The sequence below is a fragment of the Chanodichthys erythropterus genome, chromosome 16, assembly GCF_024489055.1.
Source record: "Chanodichthys erythropterus isolate Z2021 chromosome 16, ASM2448905v1, whole genome shotgun sequence".
NCBI lineage: Eukaryota > Metazoa > Chordata > Actinopteri > Cypriniformes > Xenocyprididae > Chanodichthys > Chanodichthys erythropterus.
In genome coordinates, this window is record NC_090236.1 from 34,099,591 (window position 1) to 34,123,629 (window position 24,039).

A 24,039-nucleotide genomic window follows, 5' to 3' on the forward strand; every position below is an offset into this window, starting at 1 on the left:
CGACATGAACCAACAATACTCCTAAAAAATTATTAATATTAGTTTAAGTTAAAGATTTACTAATATATTAAAATCGAACATTATATCTGTTATTATTATTAAATATACCTCAGCTAATATGAACTAACAATGAACAATTATATTTTTATTAACTAACATTAAGAACGATTAATAAATACTGTAACAAATGTAATGCTCATTTTTGTAGTTAATATTAGTTAATGCATTGACTAAAATGAACTAATGGGACCTTATTGTAAAGGGTTGCAAATAACTCCATTAAATGTAATCAAATGAATATTTATATATCATTTATGATACTCTTCTTTAAAATATTGTAATGCTTAAATTCACTCATAGCATTTAAAATAATTGATTTTGTTTTATTTGATTAATTTAGGAAAAAATAGTATACAATTTTGATATATATATATATATATATATACACACAGTATACTGTAGAAAAATAAAGTCTAAAATCAGGCTCACGTTATATGCAATTAATCTAAGAATGAATTATAGTTTCAATAGAATTAATATTATACACTAGGTTAACAGGTTAACTAGAACTTTCAACATGCAGAATCTTAAAAAACGTACATCCAAACAGGCAGACTGAACCAGTAAATGTGCCCTTAAAATCGTTTAACGGTTCATGCATGAGTTGCTTCATTTTACTATGTACAATTAACAGTTTTCTCTGAACATGAGGCTGTACGGATGTTCTTTGAATCTCAGAGGAATGAAATGCATGGATCATGCCAAAAGGGATTTCTGTTACACTTTATGGTAGGTGGCATTTCTCATTTATTCATTACAAATTAAATAAAACTGCATCTGTTATTCCAGACGAAACTTCCTTCAATGTCATTACTTCACCTGTGCGAGAGCATGGATACCTGTTTTGCAATGCCCAAGGGAGCAAAGTCCCACCTTCCTGACGGGACTACAATTATCAAATTTAACATTCATAAACACTTTTAAAATGTGTCATAATGCCTTCCTAAAGGATTTTTACCCTACCTAAAGGATCTGATGCCAATAACAGGAAAACAAGAGCAGTCTGCCAAAGAAACTTTTGGCTCACTTATGCTTGTGGAGTCCTTTCAAAGAGTCCAGCTTCTACCTGATTCCACATCCCTGTGCAAGAGCAGCTGGCGAGGAGATCTCTGCTAAACCTACACCCAATCCAAAATGTTTTTCCTGCCGTGCTCTCATTCTTCAAGTCATAAGCAATAGCATTTTTCATTCTTCAGTTTCAAGCTTGTGTATATTTCATGTATTTCTTTATTCTTGCTCTCCATCCCTTTTATTAACTTAAGTACATTGCAAATTTATTGGCAATTACAATTTGTAACCAATCACTCTACCTTGTGTTTAAATGAACGTGCTACACATTACAAGTTAAATATCTGAATGTAAAACACGTGCGTTATTAATGTTGTTTTAGAAAAGGATAGAAAAATGACCTAATGCCTAAACTAAAGAATCGTGTAACAGTAAATGGGAAGGATGTGTGGAATGCATCTGCCCTGGCCAGCAGAGAAAAACTGCCAGTGAATGCTAAACAACGCTGTAGTCAAGCATCTGAAGCGCTACACAAAATCATCTGACCTAGTCCTCATGTACATCTGGCACAAAACAAAACAATAGTCAGGAAAAGTCCAAATCGTTACCAATAGACATTACCCTCTATCACTATGATAGTACCTTTTAAAAAGGTTCTAATATGTATACTTTTGGTACCAATAGACCAATTTGGAGCAGATTTCACAGTTACGTCACTTGCAGCTGCGCTCCCATAGTGGTGGCAGAAAAATAGCGGTAACAAGTGGAGGAAAATGTACAAAAACCACATAATAAGAGAAAAATGTTTTTTGTTGTGCCGTTGGATGTCAGAATCGGAATACAAAAAATATTGTCTTCATTTTTATAGAATACCGCCACTGAAGATGCCCTTTGAAGCGAAACGCAGACGTTTATGTTGCAAGTCACAGACTGAACCTGCAATGATTAGTCTACTATTGAAGCATGAATTTGATGTAAACAATAGTCTACATAATATTCACAAATGCATGAAATAACATTTAAACCTATAACATTTTAAATTAGATAACTTTTAAACACAGCCTATAACATTTTTATTTCACAATTCTGACTTTTTTTCTTGCATTTGTGTGTTTATATTTCCCAGTTTGCACTTTATAATGCGCAATTGTTGAGTTTATCTCACAATTCTGAGGGGAAACAAAGTCAGAATTGCGGAATATACATGCAACTCTGAGGAAAAAAGACAGAATAACGAGTATATTTCAAAATTCAGTTTTTCCTTCTGGGAATTATAAAAGTAAAAAGTCAGAATTGTGAGAAATAAACTTGAAATTAACTGGGTTTTTTTTAATTCTTTAATTGCGTGGCTTCCACAGAATGCTACTGCAGAACTGTCATTCTCTGCCACCAGGTAGGCTCCGCCCATAAAAAAAATGCCATAGCTGTTTGCAAACACAAAATAGGTCTATATGTATGTTTAAGGTGTTAATATGCACACTTTAGGTACAAAGGTGCATCTTTTTTTTTTTTTTCCTGAGCCTGCAAAATAAGACTTTCTGTCTTTCTTCATAATTAATCTTCCTAAATTATTACATTAAACTGACATTCCTAAAACGTGCTCATTCTTTCTGTTTTGGCTAAACAGTTTTAGGTTACACTATATTTTAAGATGTCCTTACAGTGTAATTATACATGTAAGTACTGAGTACTACATGCACTTAGTATTAGGGTTTGGTTTAGGGTTAGTTGCATGCAATTATGCATAATTTACAGTTGTTACTAAATTAACTACATGTAAGAAGTGTAACAAGGACACAGCAAAATAAAGTGTTACCTAGTTCTATTTTAGGAATAATGACTTGCGGTGTAATTTGTTTTCATCAATGTTTCGAGACTTAATAGGTAAGACACCATGACCCCACTGTAATCCGATCATGAATATATATTTATCTCAGATAGTCTTCTGCTCATTGTAAGCCGTCCACTTTGAGGTATCTATCCTGAAATTCTTTTTCCTGGCCTCCTCTCAAAGAGGGGTTTTCGGAAGGCAACCCTGCTATGTTTTTGGGCAGTATCCAAAGCATGATTTAGATTACAGAAATTTATTGAAAATGAAACCCCCTATGAGTCACTTAAAAAACATGTATTTTCAAAAACATAATTAACCCCTAGCAACAGTTTCTGGGATGAGCGTTCGCAATCGGAGACACCGGAGAACAACAAAACGGAATCGTATCTGAAGCAAACAATCGAGGTGTCTTTTCACCTTACATGACGTTGGGAGAAATTAAATCCCTACTGGAGCGAGGGAGGACACACTCCACAGGTTGCCTGACCGACCACATCTAATGCTAAGCGAATGATAGAATAAACAAAAACTCCATGGCAACAACTTGTTTTCATGGACAACATTGTTTTGAGGCCCCATGTTAGTGCTGGCATCTCACTTCACTGAAGTATGCGCCCCTTGATTGGCTCTCTCCAGAGTTCCCAAAAGACTACTAATTATGTTCCCCTCCATTTCATTTCTAATGTAAACTTTTCCTTTTTGTCTTTAAATGCAAGCTGAACATACTGAAAAACAAATTTTAGGTAACACACCACAACAGTGAAAGGGTGAATGAAGTGTTTCCAGGTTGTTGTTTTTTTGTGTGTGTCTTGTCATCTTTTCCAATAAAATTAAGATGAAGAAACCCAGCGCATGCCCTGAGAGGAATCAAATGACCATTCTTTTAACCATATTTGCAGCAAGGAATGTGAACAGTGGTTCTTCATAAACCTGTGTCATCATCTGTAAAGTTTCTCAAATGGAGCCACACAAAAAGGGGAAAAAGTTGACTCAAATGCTGGTTTGAAGCAGCCAAATAAATTGTGCTTGATAGTAACGAGAGAGAGAGAAAAAAAAAAAAGTCCACAGCTCAGAAGATCATAAACAAAATCAAAAGCATTCATAATACAAGGGTCAAATCAAAACCAAGCAACTAAACGCAAACTGAGGGGTTTCAACAAAACTGACTAATACGCGGAGACCTTTAATACTTGAAAAAATCTTTCCGTTAGCATTCTCATTCATCTAAGAGACAAAAAAAAATAAAAAATAATAATAATAATAATTCTCCTCCAGAACCATGAGTTACAAGAGCAGACTAAACGTCTACCTATGATTGGCCTTGTTGGTTCAAAATAAAATATTAATCATGACACATAAACTAAAGCATAACCTGAGCCGACCTCTTCACTTATCATCAGCCTATAATGGGTAAGACCTTCTGGATGTGGTGCAGAGCAACTGGAACATGTGCTGTGGTATAATTTATATTGAGTCTCCAATATAAAAGCAACTGTTTTGCTTGGTAACAAACGAGGGCAAGAGGAGATGAGAGGGTCTGGCAGATATGAGGGGTATTTGAAAATCATAAAATATCCTTCTACAGGAATGGGGTTCCAAAGTAGAATGAATAGTTCATAAAACCTGTCAGGTTTACTCTGAAACTATATATTAAAAATGATGAAATCTTATGTTCGTGGGGAATTTTTTTGCTACTGACAGTAAGAAATGAGATAGATAGATAGATAGATAGATAGATAGATAGATAGATAGATAGATAGATAGATAGATAGATAGATAGATAGATAGATAGATAGACACCTTGAACATTTCATTCATTAATACAGTTTCTTCAAAATGTTAATAAAATATGACAAGATCTCAGAAGAAGTGTCAGAAAAAAATATATATAATCTTAATTATGTCAGATAACACTTAAAGGTGCCCTAGATTGTTTTTTTACAAGATGTAATATAAGTCCTAGGTGTCCCCTGAATGTGTTTGTGAAGTTTAAGCTCAAAATACCCCATAGATTTTTTTTTATAATTTTTTTTAACTGCCTATTTTGGGGCATCATTAACTATGCACTGATTTTTTCAGCATGGTCCCTTTAAGAGATGCGCTTCCTCTGCCACACGAGCTGTCGACTATATTACAGCGCATTTACAAAGTTCACACAGCTAATATAACCCTCAAATGGATCTTTACAAGATGTTCGTCATGCATGCTGTGTACATGCTTCGAATTATGTGAGTAAAGTATTTATTTAGATGGTTACGTTTGATTCTGTGTTAGTTTGAGGCTATGCTCTGTGGCTAATGCGCTAAAGCTAACATTACACATTGTTGGAGAGATTTATAAAGAATGAAGTTGTGTTTATGAATTATACAGACTGCAAGTGTTTAAAAATGAAAATAGCGACGGCTCTTGTCTCCTCGAATACAGTAATAAACGATGGTAACTTTAACCACATTTAACAGTACATTAGCAACATGCTAATGAAACATTTAGAAAGACAATTTACAAATATCACTAAAAATATCATGCTATCATGGATCATGTCAGTTATTATTGCTCCATCTGCAATTTTTCGCTGTTGTTCTTGCTAGCTTACCTTGTCTGTGCACAGATCCAGCCGTTAATACTGCCTTTCCTTGTCTAATGCGTTGAATGGGCTGGCATTATGCAAATATTGGGGTCATACATATTAATGATCCCGACTGTTACGTAACAGTCTGTGTTATGTTGAGATCCGAGTGTTTTCCAGAAGTCTTTTAAACAAATGAGATTTACATAAGAAGGAGGAAACAATGGGGTTTGAATGGGGTAGTCCACTGTATGAAGAATTTGGGGGTATAAAATGTCACAGTTTACTTTATTTTGCTCTCCTCACTTACATAAATGAACTGTAGTGTCCTGCACCCACTAGTAAAAACATATCAGAAATTTGTCTGAATCATTTTTGGTTTGACTGTAGACATTTTAAACAATTTGTCCAAGTTATATATAATATTTGAATGGCACACTGTTTTAAACACCGCTCCACCCTTTCACTTTCAAGACATGTCCCCTGACATCATTGACGGAGCTAAAAATCCAGAGAGATTTGCGATAAACAGTCATCCATTATTTTCCAAAACACTTGACTGTTAATTTCAACACTATTTTCGCTTCCAGCCTTCACATGACTCTGCTGCGTTACTTCTGTTGACTTTTAGCGAAGCCTGGTATGTTACTTTCATCACATATCATTGGTGATTATTTTACAACTGGTTTAACGCATCCATCAGTTACATAACATCCTTTAAATTTCCTCTGTCCAACTGACCTGCACACACACCGATAAGATCATTCATTTGCTTTGGCACCTCAGCACTATGATTGTTGACAAAGTCTGATGAGTTAGTGCTTGGGGTGAATTTAAACAGGATTCTGTGAATTGCGGGAAGGACTCTGGAGGAACAGAAACTGGAATAATATGTTTTATGATCATGTATATACCACATTTTACAGTGGCAATGATATTTTCATTCGGTTTTACTTTTGCGATAAAAGGAGCGCCGGTAAGAATCAATCTGTCAGCATGCTGTGGGAAGATGTGGCACGCAGTCCATCAACCATTGCGCTAAATGTTTCTCTTGGCCACGAGAAACGTTCAAGATGTCTCCATACAAGAGCGGATGGTGTCGGAAATCCCTGACAGAAAAATGCCTCATTGCTGATGTAAATTTAAACTCTGGAATGTGTAAACCAAGAAATACACAGACAAAATAAAAATAGGAAACAAAATGATTCTATTTCATGACCCTTTGGAGTGGGTTCATCACAAGCGACCTCAAGTATTGCTCTCCAGCTCCGAATTCCTGTGGCCATAAATGGCACTCATGAGACATATTACATGCTACTAGCTCGACCTATTATGCTTTAGTTATACACGCTTTTAAAAAATGTTTCAGTGTATCACAGGAATTGATTCGGGAGTTCCATATATAGTCAAACGGCCCAGTTAATAGACGTATATAGCGTCATGACTACAGAGATAGTGAAGAGCAAAACAGGTTCCCCCATCCGCGCATTGGACTTCCATGACACAATAATTGGACTCGAAAAACTAAAACAATCAACACCGTCGTCATTCGTCACTGATTATGGTGCTCCCTGGTCCTCCTGGACCACCTCAATGCTCTGCTGGTGGTTATCTATCAGTGTGTCAGAGATCTGACAGGGAGCAGATGTGAACTCTGCCGTTTGTTTCTACGTCTTCCATTGAACACCATAATACTGATGGCGTACACTACAAATCAGTATTATAATACAATTCTTTCATCACTTTGTTCACCCTGATACTGTTTCAAACCCATATGCTGTAATTTTTAATCAGTGGTATTTATTTAAAGTTTTCTTTGCCACGCAAAAGATTTAGCAGTTTTGTGTGCAGAACAAAATGTAAGTTGTTTTATATTAAAAATCTTCCCCTTTTGTTGTAGCTTGCAGATCAAATCCAGCATCGGATGTCATTGATTTTTTCTCATTCAGAGAAAGTATCACTGATGTAATATATATATATATATATATATATATATATATATATATATATATATATATATATATATATATATATATATATATATATATATATATATATATAAAAAAAAGTTTAACAATTTAATTAGAATTTTTTACAACTTATATTTTATAACATTATGGGCCCTATTTTAACTAAGCGCATGGTCTGAAGGTGCACTTAGGGAATGTTCAAAACCCCATTTTTGCTACTTTAACGACTGAAATAATAGTCGGAGTGCCAGGTGCATGGTCTAAAAGGGTTGTACCTAGTCTCTTAATGAGTCATGGGTGTGTTTTGGGTATAACGTGCAATAAAGCAATCAGAGTCTCATCTCCTATTCCCTTTAAAAAGCCAGGTGCGCTTGCACCATGGCAGATTGCTATTTACATGGAGGAATATAGACACCCTCCACCTGATGAGTCTTCATTACCCTCCACCTGATGAGTTTGCTGTCTAAACAGCAAACCCCATGTTCACACAGCTAATATAACCCTCAAAATGGATCTTTACAAAGTGTTCATCATGCATACATCGATTCCTGTGAGTATAGTATTTATTTGGATGTTACATTTGATTCTGAATGAGTTTGATAGTGCTCCGTGGCTAACGGCTAATGCTACACTGTTGGAGAGATTTATAAAGAATGAAGTTGTGTCTATGAATTATACAGACTGCAAGTGTTTAAGTACATGAGTTTAAATACATGTGTGTATTGCCACGATTGGTCAAATAATTAGCAAATTCCATTCATCATTACTGCAAATAGGTAATCCTGATACATGCAATGACTATCCACTGTGATATGTAGGCATTTTTTACTTTATGTACACAATAATAATCTTTTACTTTGTAATCCCTTTATTTTTAACATAATGTTTGTGTGCTGCTGCACGTCTCTGTGTGTGCAACAAGCAGAGTGTACGCATGTTGGGCACCACCTAAAAAAAAAAAAAAAAAATTGCACCATTGACTTTAGACCAGGTTTTTGTAGGCCAGTCATTTTCAGTTGCCTCAAAATAGCAACACGCCAACAATGCGCCTTGTTTTCACACCAGCATGATTTCAGAAAAGATGGATGCGAGTGCATTTGCTAATTGAACAACGTAGGTGCAGGATGTGAAAATTATAACTGTATCCGGCAAAAACTAGCAAAAAGCACTTGCATCGTGTCTGGCGTCGCATTGCGCCGGGTGTATGATAGGGCCCTTAATCTTTACTGTCACTTTCAATCAATTTAATACGTTCTTTCATTATATTGTCAAAAAAAATCTTACTGATCCCTAAACTAAAACTAAAAAATGAAAACAATAATAGATTAAATAATAAAATAATAATAATAATAATAGATCCATTTTAAAAAATGTATCCAAGTCTCACACTTCATTAATTTAAATAGCATACTTTACTAAACACCTCTCAACCCTTTCACTTTCAAGATAAACTTCTTGACATCACTGACAGAGCTAAAATCCAGAGAGAACACACACACACACACACACACCAAACAGTTTTTCCAAAACATTCCACTGTTAATTTCAAGACTTGAAACGTAGTTCTAAAAGGTACACGGACTACTTTTATGGTGCTATTCTTTGTTTTTATCCTTTTTGAAGCTTTTGGTCACTTGAAACTGTTCCTATGTGGAAAAGCGCTGCATGAATATCTGTTAAAAACTCTCCTTTTGTGTTCTACTGGGAAAAGAGCATATGGTTTTGTAATGATGAGAGGGTGACAGAATCATATAGAATCTAGAATAATTTACATTTTGAATAAAATTGCATTAGGTCCCAGAGACTCTTTTTTCTCTTGTGCGATACTGTACTTGTACACCTTTGACCAGAAAGACTTCACGTCATATAATTAGCGCTCACTCACCTCACAGGACTGAATGCAGTGGATCTGCGCTGGATTCGGATGCCACTTCAACATGCCAGTGCAGACAATACTCTTTCAAGGGAAGAGAAATTGAGGAGAAAGAGAGGGATGGGGAAGGACAGGGTTAACTTACTGCATTGTAATGAATGATGATATCATAATAAATAAATAAAAAATTGATTTATTACTATTGATGGAGTTCTTGTACCATTTTTTTTTTTTTAAGAGGAAAAAGATTCATTTCTATTTTATTTTGACTTTTCCAAAAATCTAATAATATTTAACTCAATTTTAAAAGACAAAATCAGCCATGGTGCCTAAAAATAATTAATATCTAATAACTATGACATATAAAAAGTTACTCTTTCCCTCCTGTCATTTCAATTTGAACAAATATTTCACTGATTTGACATTTTCTCAGAATTGGAAAGCTGACCTGTTTCTACAGCAGAATTTCTGGAAAGAAACTTGCTTATCTCTTATTCATCTCCCTCCTACTGTGACCTTTCCTCCATCATTCTTACCCAATCTGCAATACTTTGGACAACATTCCTGGAAAGCAGGCTGTTCTTAGAGGTGCTGATGTATCTTTATAAACAATGGGAGTCCGACACCTTCAGAGGCGTCATGCTTGACGTGTGGCTCTTATAAAAACATCACACTGTAATCATTACTCACACAAGCTGATATGACAGCGAGAGACAGAATCAACACTTTCGCTGAGAGATTTCAACGGTAAGGTGAGTTGAACCTGGATTTGGATCGAGAAACAAGGTAACCCAATCCAACATATCACTCTGACGTGCCAACAATACGATTCCAATTTTGCGTCCAAAGTATTCAGTCTTGTAGGTCCTCTGCCTCTTAGAGCCAAATAATCCCCCACCCCCACCCCAGACAAATATCAGAAAAGTGAGCAGTTTTACATTTGATACATGCCAAACACACTTCATGTCATGATGTGTGGAACAAGGAAAAAAACTCATTTTCAATCTGGTGTCAGGATCTCAGAGACTTAGGTTAGGTAAATAATTCTTCAAACAGTGGTACACGAGGATGCGGTGCTGGTCCTTCAAGAGCAGTGATGGACTAGTAACGAGTAATCAAACGAATTACTTTCTCTCCCGTTACAATGCCGTTACCGTTACTGACAAAAAAATGCTGCGTTACTATAATTGAGCTCACTACTGCGGTTTTCATCAAAGTATAGGCTCTCTCTCAGCCATAGGGCCTGCAAAGTTTTTCTCTGGTGTTTTGGGGTTAGTCATACACAAATATAATTTTAAACTGATAATGATGTACGATGCTCCGTGTGTGTGTCTGTGAGCATGCGAGCGGAGCGCGAGCTTAAACCAGAATACCCTTTGTAACATGCTGGATCGAAAATATGTGAAATAAGTTTTTTTCTAGTCGACTAGTAGTTGTTCATTTAAGCCATTAGTTGACTAATCACATTTATATTAATTTAATTTCTTGGAGAGAATAAACCATAATAATGAGCGTTTACGTATATGCTATAGATAGAACTCAAGTGCATGCATAAAGCTTGCTATAAAGAACCGGCAAAAGTAATGATTATGAATGAGACAAAAACAGCAAGGAGACATTTTAATTGTTTATTAATAAAGTAATGTTTTCTGAATCAGTGTCGGCTGCAAATATGAAGCTGACTTTGCTGACTCTCATCATCGCTCATAATGGACGCGCCTAGAGAGATAATGCACATTTCATTCGGATTAGGCTACATAATCAGAGTAGCCAATTTCTTTTCGTTTTTAATTATTTAGTTTTCATTAAAGTAGATATTTCAAGCTTTCTATAGATATTTCTATATGTTTTCTATAGACTTTCTACAAAACAAAATTTAATGAAGTGGTCAAAATCATGTCTGACCCACTCCATGTCTCCCGATATATTGCACATCTTATGATGCATCTTACTCATGGTGTTCACTTTTCATAATCAAGTAAATAAATTTAAAACATAACAGGACTATTTAAAGGTGCCCTAGAGGTGCCTTTTCAAAAAATGTAATATAAGTCTAAGGTGTCCCCTGAATGTGTCTGTGAAGTTTCAGCTCAAAATACCCCATAGATTTTTTTTATTCATTTTTTCAACTGCCTGTTTTGGGGCATCATTAAATATGCGCCGATTCAGGCTGCGGCCCCTTTAAATTCTCTTGCTCTCCCGCCCCCGAGAGCTCTCAACTGCCTTAAACAGTAAACACAAAGTTCACACAGCTAATATAACCCTCAAAATGGATCTTTACAGGGGCGTAGTTTGTGGAGGGGATTTAAAGCCATCAGTTACAACCCCCCCAATACAATACAACCATACCAACGTTCAACCCCCCCAAAGTTGAAACCAAATCTATGCCCTTGGATCTTTACAAAGTGTTCATCATGCATACATCGATTCCTGTGAGTATAGTATTTATTTTGATGTTTACATTTGTTCTGAATGAGTTTGATGCTGTGCTCCATGGCTAACGGCTAATGCTACACTGTTGCAGAGATTTATAAAGAATGAAGTTGTGTTTATGAATTATACAGACTGCAAGTGTTTAAAAATGAAAATAGCGACGGCTCTCTTGTCTCCGTGAATATACTGTAGTAATAAATGATGGTAACTTTAACCATATTTAACAGTACATTAGCAACATGTTAACGAAACATTTAGAAAGACAATTTACAAATATCACTAAAAATATCATGTTATCAATGATCATGTCAGTTATTATTGCTCCATCTGCCATTTTTCGCTATTGTCCTTGCTTGCTTACCTAGTCTGATGATTCAGCTGTGCACATCCAGACGTTCTGCCCTTGTGTAATGCATTGAACATGAGCTGGCGTATGCAAATATTGGGGTCATACATATTAATGATCCTGACTGTTACGTACAGTGTTATGTTGAGATTCGCCTGTTCTTTGGAGGTCGTTTAAACAAATGAGATTTATATAAAGGAGGAAACAATGGAGTTTGAGACTCACTGTATGTCATTTCCATGTACTGAACTCTTGTTATTCAACTATGCCCTAGATTCAAAAGTTGAATTTACGTCGGCACCTTTAAACATAAATATGAAACTACGGTAGCCTATCTTTAGTGGCTACCAACACGTATTGTACACTACAGAGAAATTTCATGAAATTTCGAGCGGGTCATGAGTCACGAGTCGGATCAAGAATAATTTATTCTTAGACTTATATTTAATATTGGGGGCATTCAAGTTATTTGACTTTCTTTTTTTTTTTTGAAGTAACACAATAGTTACTTACCCTGGTAATTAGTTACTTTTACAATAAATGTACTTTTACAATGATGTAACTCAGTTACTAACTCCGTTACTATTTGTGAGAAGTAACTAGTAACTATAACTAATTACTTTTTTAAAGTAACGTGCCCAACACTGTTCAAGAGTCACTCTCAATCTGTCTATAAAGCCTATAAAAAAAACAGTCTTCATATATTTTACAACACTTCATCTTGTGATTCTTATTAAGTGCGGGTATTTTTTTAGTATTCTTTACCTAACCTAAGTCTCTGAGATCCTGACACCATGCACTTCTGGAGACTCCAGGTAGGTTGCAGTTCTGGAAAATGGTGGCACTCAAGACTAAAGGGTTCCTGATAGTTTCACACTTCAACCTGCCTAATAATTCTGCACACCTGAATATAAGGCGTTTTTTATTTCCAGCCTTCATGAACAATTATATATTACTTATAAATGATTAAATACAAAATTAATAGTAGTTATCAAGATTGATGTGGTTTGTAATTGGTAAAATGTGCTTGGAAAAGAAATATGATCAGAAAATTGTGTAGAAATTACAATAAATTAGCTTAAATTAAATTAACATTAAATTAGATTGTTAGTTGATATCCAACACAAAGAGTGCATATAAAGTGTGCTTTAAGTCTTGAACCAGGAGTTTGGTTAAAGAACAAGAGCAGCCAATGATATCAAATATCAATGTGGCAAACCGACCCGACCACCTCACCTGAACTTTGCTGGGAAGCATCCAATGCTCTACTGTATCAGCACTGGAGCCATTGGCTAAGACCACAGGGTCACTCAAGGCCACAATGCATGTTGGGTAACAGACTGCACCTGTCATGACACAAAGCGAGCTTTGCTTTAACCATGATTTGCATCTGTTGAATTTATTCATGTGAGCACATGAATAGCCAAGCTCCAGACTAGTCATCCATAGTTGAACAGCTTGGCAGGTTGGCACTCAAAAGTATCCTACTGCATGCAACTGACTGTGGTCTAGTGGCCCAGGTATGTCTAGACCACGTATTAGAAAGGACACATGCAGTGGCCTACATATATAACCAAATAAAACCAATATATTTCAAAATACATTGAAGAAGAAAAATAGTAAGATGCATATTGTATTATACATATGTTCAAACAAATAACTGAGATAGCCAAGAAAAAGATTTCTTAGCAATCTCCTGTCATGTCATTTCCATATTTTAAAAGGGTAACTTTGATCTGATAACCAAACTGGCAGGAGAGCAAATTTTCTTGCCAGTTTAAATCCTCACCCACGTCAAAGCCCTCCTCACAGATGTATTCTACCAGGTTAATGTCAAGAGGAGTTTGGCATGATCCTTCTATCTTCTTGCACATAGTGAAGTTCTCAGTCCATCTGCCATCTTTGGTGCATCGAATGCTGGACTGAGGGGACAAACATATAGGAGTGTTTAATTACAGTTGCATTTGGGAATACACAGATAGAGTTGGCCTACAAAGTTCTACAATACCTTTTCTGTTGGATCAGGACACTGAAGGGTGCAGATACTATCAAAGTTCAAATTGTTGGTGCAGGTGTACATGCCCTCAAACATCGGGGGAAGAGGAGGGCATGTGACAGGTGAACAGCTGCCCTCTTGCCACGTCCCACCCTCCAAACACTCCAACCTCAGAAACTTCCTGGGAAAAACAAGTCAGTATCATGAAGGAGGGGTAATTCATAATGCCAGTACAAAAGCATTACTTAGGCTGTGTTTCTAAGGCCTACACTACTAGATTTATTGAGGCTTTAGAAAGATTTATCTTTTTATTCCTGTGATGCCAAAGCTGAATTTCCAGCAGCTATTATTCCAGTCTTCATTGTTACATGATCTTTCACAAACCGGTCTAATATGCTGATGTGATGTTCAAGAAACATTTCTTTGTTTGCATGTGCACTAATAATGCGATTATTTCTCATAATCAGAATAAGGTCTTAATTGCAGTAAGATGTTTACATGACATGAACAGAACTCTTCACCCCAGTTTATATGTAATTTCCATTTCATTTGCTAATGAATGGTTATACCACACACAGATAGGCATACAGTATGTATGTTACCAGCCATTGTTTTAATCTACTCACATCAAATTCAAAATACATTTTTATGGACGTACTGGATATTATTTGCCGCTGTGATGAACATTGCAATGCCAGTGTTGTGCCAAATTTCGACCCCCTGCCAGATTATTACCCCCTAGTATTAGTAGGTTTAGTAGTAGATGTGGGGGAGGAGTTAGGATTAGGGGTGGGGTTAAGATTAGACAATCAGGTAGCGACTTCAACGAGGTGGGTAACAATTTGGCGGGGGTCGAAATTCGGCACAACACAGGGTTTACCTACTCGTGCTCTGCCGTCGCGTTCTTCGCGCTGTCTGGATGAAGATATGTAGATTTTGCAGTGAGTTGAAAAAAAAAGAAAACTTCAGAATAATGTCACGGAGTTCATTCATGAAGTTGTGTGAAGGACACACGGCATCTGTGTATGTCCGAGCAGATGCGCACAATGGTCAAAGTGGTAATAATGTGATTAAAGTGTTTACATGCTTGTTTATTGCGATTAAAATCTCTGTACACAACCTAGTTTAATGAGATGGTTACTATGATTATGAGCTTAATTGCATTCGTTTGATCGAAGTATTGCGTTTACTAGAGGTAGTTTGATCACAATATTGCCAACACCCAATTATAATCGCATTATGTGTGTGCAAGCAAACGTGTATTTTTGTGGAATACTTGACTGTTTTTTTTTTTTCAAGATTCTTTGATTGATTAGAAAGTTCAAAAAGCATTTATCTGATTTTTTTTGTAACAATGAAAAAGACTTTAATGTCACTCTTGAGCAATTTAATGCATCCTTGCTAAATAATTTTAAAAATTCTTTCCTATCTTAAAGTGCCCCTATTATGGATTTTTTTAAAAGTTACCTTTCATGTAGTGTGTTACATAGCTCTAAGTGAATGAAAACATCCTGCAAAATTTTAAATCTGAAAGTGCACCGTATATAAAGTTATTGTCTCCCAAAATAAGAGTCAACTCTGAGTCAATTAAACGAGTCCTTTGTAAAACAAATCTCAAGCCGTTTCGTTGTGACGTCACAACGAAACATTAGCATATTACCCGCCAACTTATTGCGTGTGCAGACGGCAGGGAAAATGAATTTTTTTCAACAATACCACAGCAGTACAATTTTACCGACGACTGCTTCTCAAACCTCGGGAAGTATAACGCAGGATTCATAAAACTCTTGGTCTTAAAATATGGATCAATGCCCAGTTTATTTGGACCAGCTTGCTCCTCTGAATCTCAACCTGTTAGTATGATTAATAATAGATGTTTATATTTTCTAGTGATCGTTCAAAATTTGTAGTTTTGTATGTTATGTTGTGTAACATACACTCTAGTCTGTCTCCTGCTAACCAGCTAACTCACATTTATGTAGTTCCGCTATTCAGATGTGGGTCCAAAAATAAAAATGTGTCTAAAAATGTGTCGATTAATGCAACTTGTCTGTCTTATTACTTGGAGTAATGATCAAGGATGGAGCACGACTTAATGCATTATCAGCTATTCACGTTTGTGCTCGGCTAACGTGGGAGTTTCCTCTGCGTTTTTATTATTACAGTAGTGTGGCGCTCTATCTGTATTGTAATAGGATGTGAAGATGCTAGTCTGCGCTAACTAGTTGAAGAATTCTCTCTGTAAACAGTAAACATCCACTGTAATTTCAAGCAATTATATAGCCAATTTTTACTTAATTAATAGTTATGGCGAAAAAGTCTGTACACATCTGGCCTAAATGTTTTTCTTTTGTTAGAGGCTTTCAGATTCTCTTGGCATTCTGATACAGTTCCCACAGGTGCACCCACATAAAGTATAACAGTGACTCTGCTATCACGTCTTATAAATAAGGTGACACATGCCATATAGAAACGTCGTACTCCAGTTGTGATTGAGAATCCGTTTCTGGTTGATCAACTACTTCAGACGTTTCATAGTCAGACTCAGGCTTGAATTGATATGGTAAAATCAATGCTATCTTTTCTGTCCATACATTGTATACAACGTCTTGCGAATTGATAGCTGTCATTCAGTTATGGCAATGGCCGCGTGGTGTGTGCAGTAGACCAATCACAAAGGAGTGGGCCATCTGACCAATCAGAGCAGTGTAGGCTCATGGAAAGAAGGGGTTTAGAGAGACTGATTCATTAAACTGCTTCTAACGAATCGTTTACAAAACATTGAATCCTCAGGTGAAATTAAATGTATATTATGAGAAAACGAAAGTGTTTTTTGACCTTGCATGTATGTAAACCTGTTGTAGGAGACTCCCAAAACAATATTAGGAACCTTAAAAAAGGCATAAGAGCAGGCACTTTAACTACCTGTGATGCTAACATGTCGCTAAGCAAACAATTTAGTAGGTAATGCACAAATATTGGTTAGAAATCATGCCTTTTTAAATAAACTGAACTATGTTGTATTAAGTGAAAGTGACGTGTAGCCAAGTATTGTGTCCCATCTAAGTACACACACACTGTGAACACACACCTGGAGCAGTGGGCAGCCATTTTTTCTGCGGCGGCCAGGGAGTGATTGGTGGATAGGTGCCTTGCTCAAGGGCCTCAGTTGTGGGTAATGAGAGAGGAAGAGAGCGCTGTTCATTCACTCCCTCCACCTACATTTCCTGCCGGTACAGAGACTCGAACCCATGACCTTCTACTCAAACCCACAATTATCTAACCAATAGGCCACAACTGCCCCACAACTTAACAGTACTTAATACTGAATCATACATTTGTTGTTTACAAACAGAGAAAGCGTTCATTTTGTGAATACATTTTGTGAACTTTGATGCCGCAAAAAATCTCTATATTTTTCTCTCTAGTTTTTTGAGACGGGCAATAAAATGGTTACAGTAAGCACACTGTGAAATTTAAATTGAAGGTTCTCGATCTGCTTCTGGTCTGAATTTTCACACAACATGAATGCAGCAATTACTATGTTTCTTGAATGACATTAGCCTCCAGCCACAGGGGATTTATTCACATCTATCCCATGTGACAAACCATCTGGTACGACTAAAGAGCCAATAAATCCTGAGGAAATAAATTGGGGTGTAGTGTTCATTGAGAAAGATCATACAGAAGCACAAGCTAAAACTACCTTGATAATAGCATAACACCTCTCTTTAGACCATCATAAACCATTTTCTGAACCTTCATAATGAAATGCCTTTTAGAGCAAACATGCCAATGGTCTTAATAAACAGGATCATTTAAATGGCTTTATGAGACACGTTGGCTATCGCTTCTGGTATTAATGCCCAATTAAAAGCAGTTAAAAGACACTGAGGTATTTTACCAGCCATTTTAATAACTCATAAAGACGAGGCAGGTGCAAAAGCTAGTCCCCTCAGATGTGCTAAAATATGCTATAGCTTGATTGGTTGGAATACCAAAACAACACGCCATCAGACCATTCATCAAAGTACACTGTTGACTCCATCGCTGAAAGATATTTGAAAACACATGGAGAGAGATTTTGATCTTATTAGAACCATGTGAGCAACCTAGATGCTGGAAAAAGATATTTTTCCTTCAAAATTTGTCAACGCAGTAACCTATGCCTAAAAATTAGTTCAAAATATACAAGTTCCAACTCACTTTCTTGGCTTTTTGTTGAGAGAGCCAGTGATGTAATAGCCCGGGTTGCATTTGTAGAGGCACACAGTACCCACATCATGCCTGCTTCCACGACACTGAGGAACAAGTAGCGTGGCATTGGGTATGGAAGGTGGATTTGGACACTCAATCTTGCAGTAAGCCTCTGGGTATGACCATAGTCCATCCTCAAGACAAACCAATGTGTCACTTTCACCTGAAAAACAGATTTTGATATGAAAACTACATTAAAATAAAACAATCACTGTCTTCTCGAAGACCATCACTAGCTAATTGGTCAAGGTCTCTTCAAAAGAAGGAGAGAGTCAGTTCTATTATTTCTGGGAGTACACAGCTTAATCATTGGATTTTGTGGGTCACATCTATGACTGATTTAGGGAAGTAGTTTTGCTATTTATTTATTTATTTATTTGTTTGTTTGTTTGTTTTTAAGAAGACCAGCCTAAAATAAAATTTCCTTTTTAAATCATTCTTTTACTGAAGGCTTTTTTTTTTTTTTTTTTTTTTTTTTTTAACTTCATATTTTTATATATCAGGACAGTTGTACAGTACCACCCTGGCATTTTTTTACTTCATGTCTCCTAAAAAAATATAAAAAATCATTTTAATACATATATTAAAACATGTTTATCAAGGAGGTGTATTGAAAAAGTGATTTTAAGAATGAAGTGCATTATAATGCATAATAAATTAATAAAAAGGACAAACAAAAAATTGAGCGTCACAACAATGACCCTCATTGAGTTTGTGTAGGTATAAATTTTTTCAAGTTATATGAAAAGTCATATATTTAAAATGCATTCTGTTTCTATTATCCTAGAAGAGAAGTATTGTACTAAATTTAAACAAAATTGCCTTAAGTGAACATGGTCCATTGGTGCCTAAGGCCTCAAGGACTCTCTCATAGTACTATTATAGTAACATATCTAATTAAATTTTAAAGTTAAAGTTCTGAAGAAATTTTATTGGTCAATAAAATATAATGATCCCTTTGCCAAGTTTTTTAAGGTGTCTGCATACTTTGTAGCCATGATTAAATTTAGCAATACCAAAAATGGCAGCAAACTGCTATTTTTTCCAACATACATGAAGTTCTAGCTTGCGCTACTCCAAAAATAAATAAATAAATAAATAAATAAAGGCTCTCACTAAGTACATAAATCACTGCATTACAGTTGTGTTAATGTCAAGTCATGAATAGATTTTAAAATGCCTCCCAAAGGAGCACTACAGCCATCACTGTAACACACTACAGTACAAGAACCTTGCCATCAAGACCAATAAGCATAGCTACTCAGTGATGCAATGTTCTGGACCTTCCAGTGAAGCCATTGACCACAGACTGCACAAATCCCTGCCAAAGAAATAATTTGGACCGATCCATCAAAGGCCTGCATTTAAAACAAATAGTGAAAGCACGAGGACTGGCCCCTCGACCCCTGAGCCACCTTGTCTTAGCAGGGCTCCTGCTGTCCAGGAGCAGGAGCGCCAGATGCCACCCTGCTCTAAGCTGTTTGAAATGAGGGGCTCTCTGGGGGCTTCAGTAGTATGGGATAAAACGTGCTCTTGTTCTCGCCTACTTGCATGTTTCCTTTCTCCACCTGTGTGCTGTTCTCCTGCAGCTCAGGATTTCTTTCCTATTTACACAGCCAGGAAAGATGGCTGGAATCACAGCCAGACCGATGCAAAGTTCCTGAATGAGTGCAAGAGCAACACTGACACACAAATGAGTATTCTGTACGCATATATAAACACACACACGTGCGTACACACACAAATCTAAATATTTAGCCTTTCAGTGTAAAAAAAAAAAAAAAAAAAAATGCTTGGCAACATGACTGATTGGGATTTTATTAACAAATGTACGTTGTTGGCTATCACTGTGGTTTCTCATCATCTGTATCATGCACAACTTTAAATCACTATTTGTGAACGAGACAACATCGTGCAGAATAAAGATGTTTAAAATTATTTTTACTATATACATAAAGACCCTTTAACACATAAACCATAATAGCGGTGGCAATCAACAAACACATCAATAAAGTAAAAAGAGCTCTGAATATTACAATGTCAAAAAAAGAGATGAAAACAACAAAAGTATAAATCGAAAAGAGCAACCTTAAGAATATATATATATATATATATATATATATATATATATATATATATATATATATATATATATATATATATATATATATATATATATATATACAGTTAGCTTAACAGAGTTGCCTGGAAAACACTTTCATATTGAGCAATATAACCATGTAATTTATACATGCAGCAATGTATGCTGAGAATAGGAAAGTAACACTGTAAGTAGCAACACTGCTCAATATAAAAGTGTTTCCAGGCAACTCTGATGTGATGTGATGTGGGATGTGATATGTGATATGCCATGTGAGATGTGATGTGATGTAAGATGTGAGATGTGATGTGAGATGTAATATGATATGTGATGTCAGATGTGATATGAGATGTGATGTGAAATGTGATGTGAGATGTGAAATGTGATGTGATGTGGTGTAAGATGTGAAATGTGATGTGAGATGTAAAGTGATGTGAGATGTAAAGTGATGTGAGATGTAAAGTGATGTGAGATGTAAAGTGATGTGAGATATGAAATGTGATGTGAGATGTAAAGTGATGTGAGATGTGATGTGAAATGTGATGTGAGATGTGATGTGAGCTGTGAAATGTGATGTGAGATGCGATGTGAGCTGTAAAGTGAGATGTAAAGTGATGTGGGATGTGAGAGGTGATGTGATGTGGTGATGTGAGATGTGATGTGAGATGTGATGTGAGAGGTGAACTGTGATGTGATATGTGATGTGAGATGTGATGTCGGATGTGATATGGGATGTAATGTGAGATGTGATATGAGATGTGAGATGTGAAATGTGATATGAGATGTGATGTGAGATGTAAAGTGATGTGAGATGTGATGTGAGATGTGATGTGGGATGTGATGTAAGAGGTAAAGTGATGCAAGATGTGATGTGAGATGTAAAGTGAGGTGAGATGTGATGTGATGTGAGATGTAAAGTGATGTGAGATGTGATGTGGGATGTGATGTGAGATGTGATGTGAAATGTGATGTGAGATGTAAAGTGAGGTGAGATGTAAAGTGATGTGAGATGTAAAGTGATGTGAGATGTGATGTGATATGTGATGTGAGATGTGATGTGAAATGTGATGTGAGATGTGATGTGGTGATGTGAGATGTGATGTGGTGATGTGATGTGAGATATGATGTGGTGATGTGATATGTGATGTGAGATGTGATATTTGATGTGAAATGTGATGTGAGATTTGATGTGAGATGTGAAATGTGATGTGAGATGTGATGTGAGATGTAAAGTGATGTGAGATGTGATGTGAGATTTGATGTGAGATGTGAAATGTGATGTGAGATATAAAGTGAGATGTAAAGTGAGGTGAGATGTGAATTGTGATGTGAGTTGTGATGTGAGATGTAAAGTGATGTGACGTGAATTTTGATGTCGGTTTTGATGTGATGTGAGATGTAAAGTGATGTGAGATGTGATGTGGGATGTGATGTGAGATGTAATACAGGATGTGATGTGAGCTGTGAAATATGATGTGAGTTATATATATATATATATACAGTTAGCTTAACAGAGTTGCCTGGAAAACACTTTCATATTGAGCAATATAACCATGTAATTTATACATGCAGCAATGTATGCTGAGAATAGGAAAGTAACACTGTAAGTAGCAACACTGCTCAATATAAAAGTGTTTCCAGGCAACTCTGATGTGATGTGATGTGGGATGTGATATGTGATATGCCATGTGAGATGTGATGTGATGTAAGATGTGAGATGTGATGTGAGATGTAATATGATATGTGATGTCAGATGTGATATGAGATGTGATGTGAAATGTGATGTGAGATGTGAAATGTGATGTGATGTGGTGTAAGATGTGAAATGTGATGTGAGATGTAAAGTGATGTGAGATGTAAAGTGATGTGAGATGTAAAGTGATGTGAGATATGAAATGTGATGTGAGATGTAAAGTGATGTGAGATGTGATGTGAAATGTGATGTGAGATGTGATGTGAGCTGTGAAATGTGATGTGAGATGCGATGTGAGCTGTAAAGTGAGATGTAAAGTGATGTGGGATGTGAGAGGTGATGTGATGTGGTGATGTGAGATGTGATGTGAGATGTGATGTGAGAGGTGAACTGTGATGTGATATGTGATGTGAGATGTGATGTCGGATGTGATATGGGATGTAATGTGAGATGTGATATGAGATGTGAGATGTGAAATGTGATATGAGATGTGATGTGAGATGTAAAGTGATGTGAGATGTGATGTGAGATGTGATGTGGGATGTGATGTAAGAGGTAAAGTGATGCAAGATGTGATGTGAGATGTAAAGTGAGGTGAGATGTGATGTGATGTGAGATGTAAAGTGATGTGAGATGTGATGTGGGATGTGATGTGAGATGTGATGTGAAATGTGATGTGAGATGTAAAGTGAGGTGAGATGTAAAGTGATGTGAGATGTAAAGTGATGTGAGATGTGATGTGATATGTGATGTGAGATGTGATGTGAAATGTGATGTGAGATGTGATGTGGTGATGTGAGATGTGATGTGGTGATGTGATGTGAGATATGATGTGGTGATGTGATATGTGATGTGAGATGTGATATTTGATGTGAAATGTGATGTGAGATTTGATGTGAGATGTGAAATGTGATGTGAGATGTGATGTGAGATGTAAAGTGATGTGAGATGTGATGTGAGATTTGATGTGAGATGTGAAATGTGATGTGAGATATAAAGTGAGATGTAAAGTGAGGTGAGATGTGAATTGTGATGTGAGTTGTGATGTGAGATGTAAAGTGATGTGACGTGAATTTTGATGTCGGTTGTGATGTGATGTGAGATGTAAAGTGATGTGAGATGTGAGTGATGTGAGATGTGATGTGATATGTGATGTGAGATGTGATGTGAAATGTGATGTGAGATGTGATGTGGTGATGTGAGATGTGATGTGGTGATGTGATGTGAGATATGATGTGGTGATGTGATATGTGATGTGAGATGTGATATTTGATGTGAAATGTGATGTGAGATTTGATGTGAGATGTGAAATGTGATGTGAGATGTGATGTGAGATGTAAAGTGATGTGAGATGTGATGTGAGATTTGATGTGAGATGTGAAATGTGATGTGAGATATAAAGTGAGATGTAAAGTGAGGTGAGATGTGAATTGTGATGTGAGATGTAAAGTGATGTGAGATGTAAAGTGATGTGACGTGAATTTTGATGTCGGTTGTGATGTGATGTGAGATGTAAAGTGATGTGAGATGTGATGTGGGATGTGATGTGAGATGTAATACAGGATGTGATGTGAGCTGTGAAATATGATGTGAGTTGTGATGTGATGTGAGATGTAAAGTGGTGTGAGATGTGATGTGGGATGTGATGTGAGATGTAATACAAGATGTGATGTGAGCTGTGAAATGTGATGTGAGATGTGATGTGAGATGTGATGTAAGATGTAAAGTGATGTGAGATGTAATGTGATGTGATATGTGATGTGAGATGTAAAGTGATGTGAGATGTGATGTGGGATGTGATGTGAGATGTAATACAAGATGTGATGTGAGCTGTGAAATGTGATGTGAGTTGTGATGTGATGTGAGATGTAAAGTGATGTGAGATGTGATGTGGGATGTGATGTG

At 36.3% G+C, this 24,039-nt stretch overlaps 1 protein-coding gene across 1 annotated transcript in view; it reads right to left on the reverse strand.

Moving 5' to 3' along the window:
• Positions 1-24,039, reverse strand: part of pappa2 (pappalysin 2) — a 72,288-nt gene that overhangs the window by 5,901 nt on the left and 42,348 nt on the right. Inside the window, exons 17-21 of the mRNA XM_067363316.1 lie at positions 18,290-18,503; positions 14,096-14,264; positions 13,877-14,009; positions 13,324-13,433; positions 9,321-9,392 (exon numbers count right to left, since the gene is read on the reverse strand). Coding sequence (XP_067219417.1) covers positions 9,321-9,392; positions 13,324-13,433; positions 13,877-14,009; positions 14,096-14,264; positions 18,290-18,503 — 698 coding nt within the window. The remainder of the gene's footprint in view (positions 1-9,320; positions 9,393-13,323; positions 13,434-13,876; positions 14,010-14,095; positions 14,265-18,289; positions 18,504-24,039) is intronic.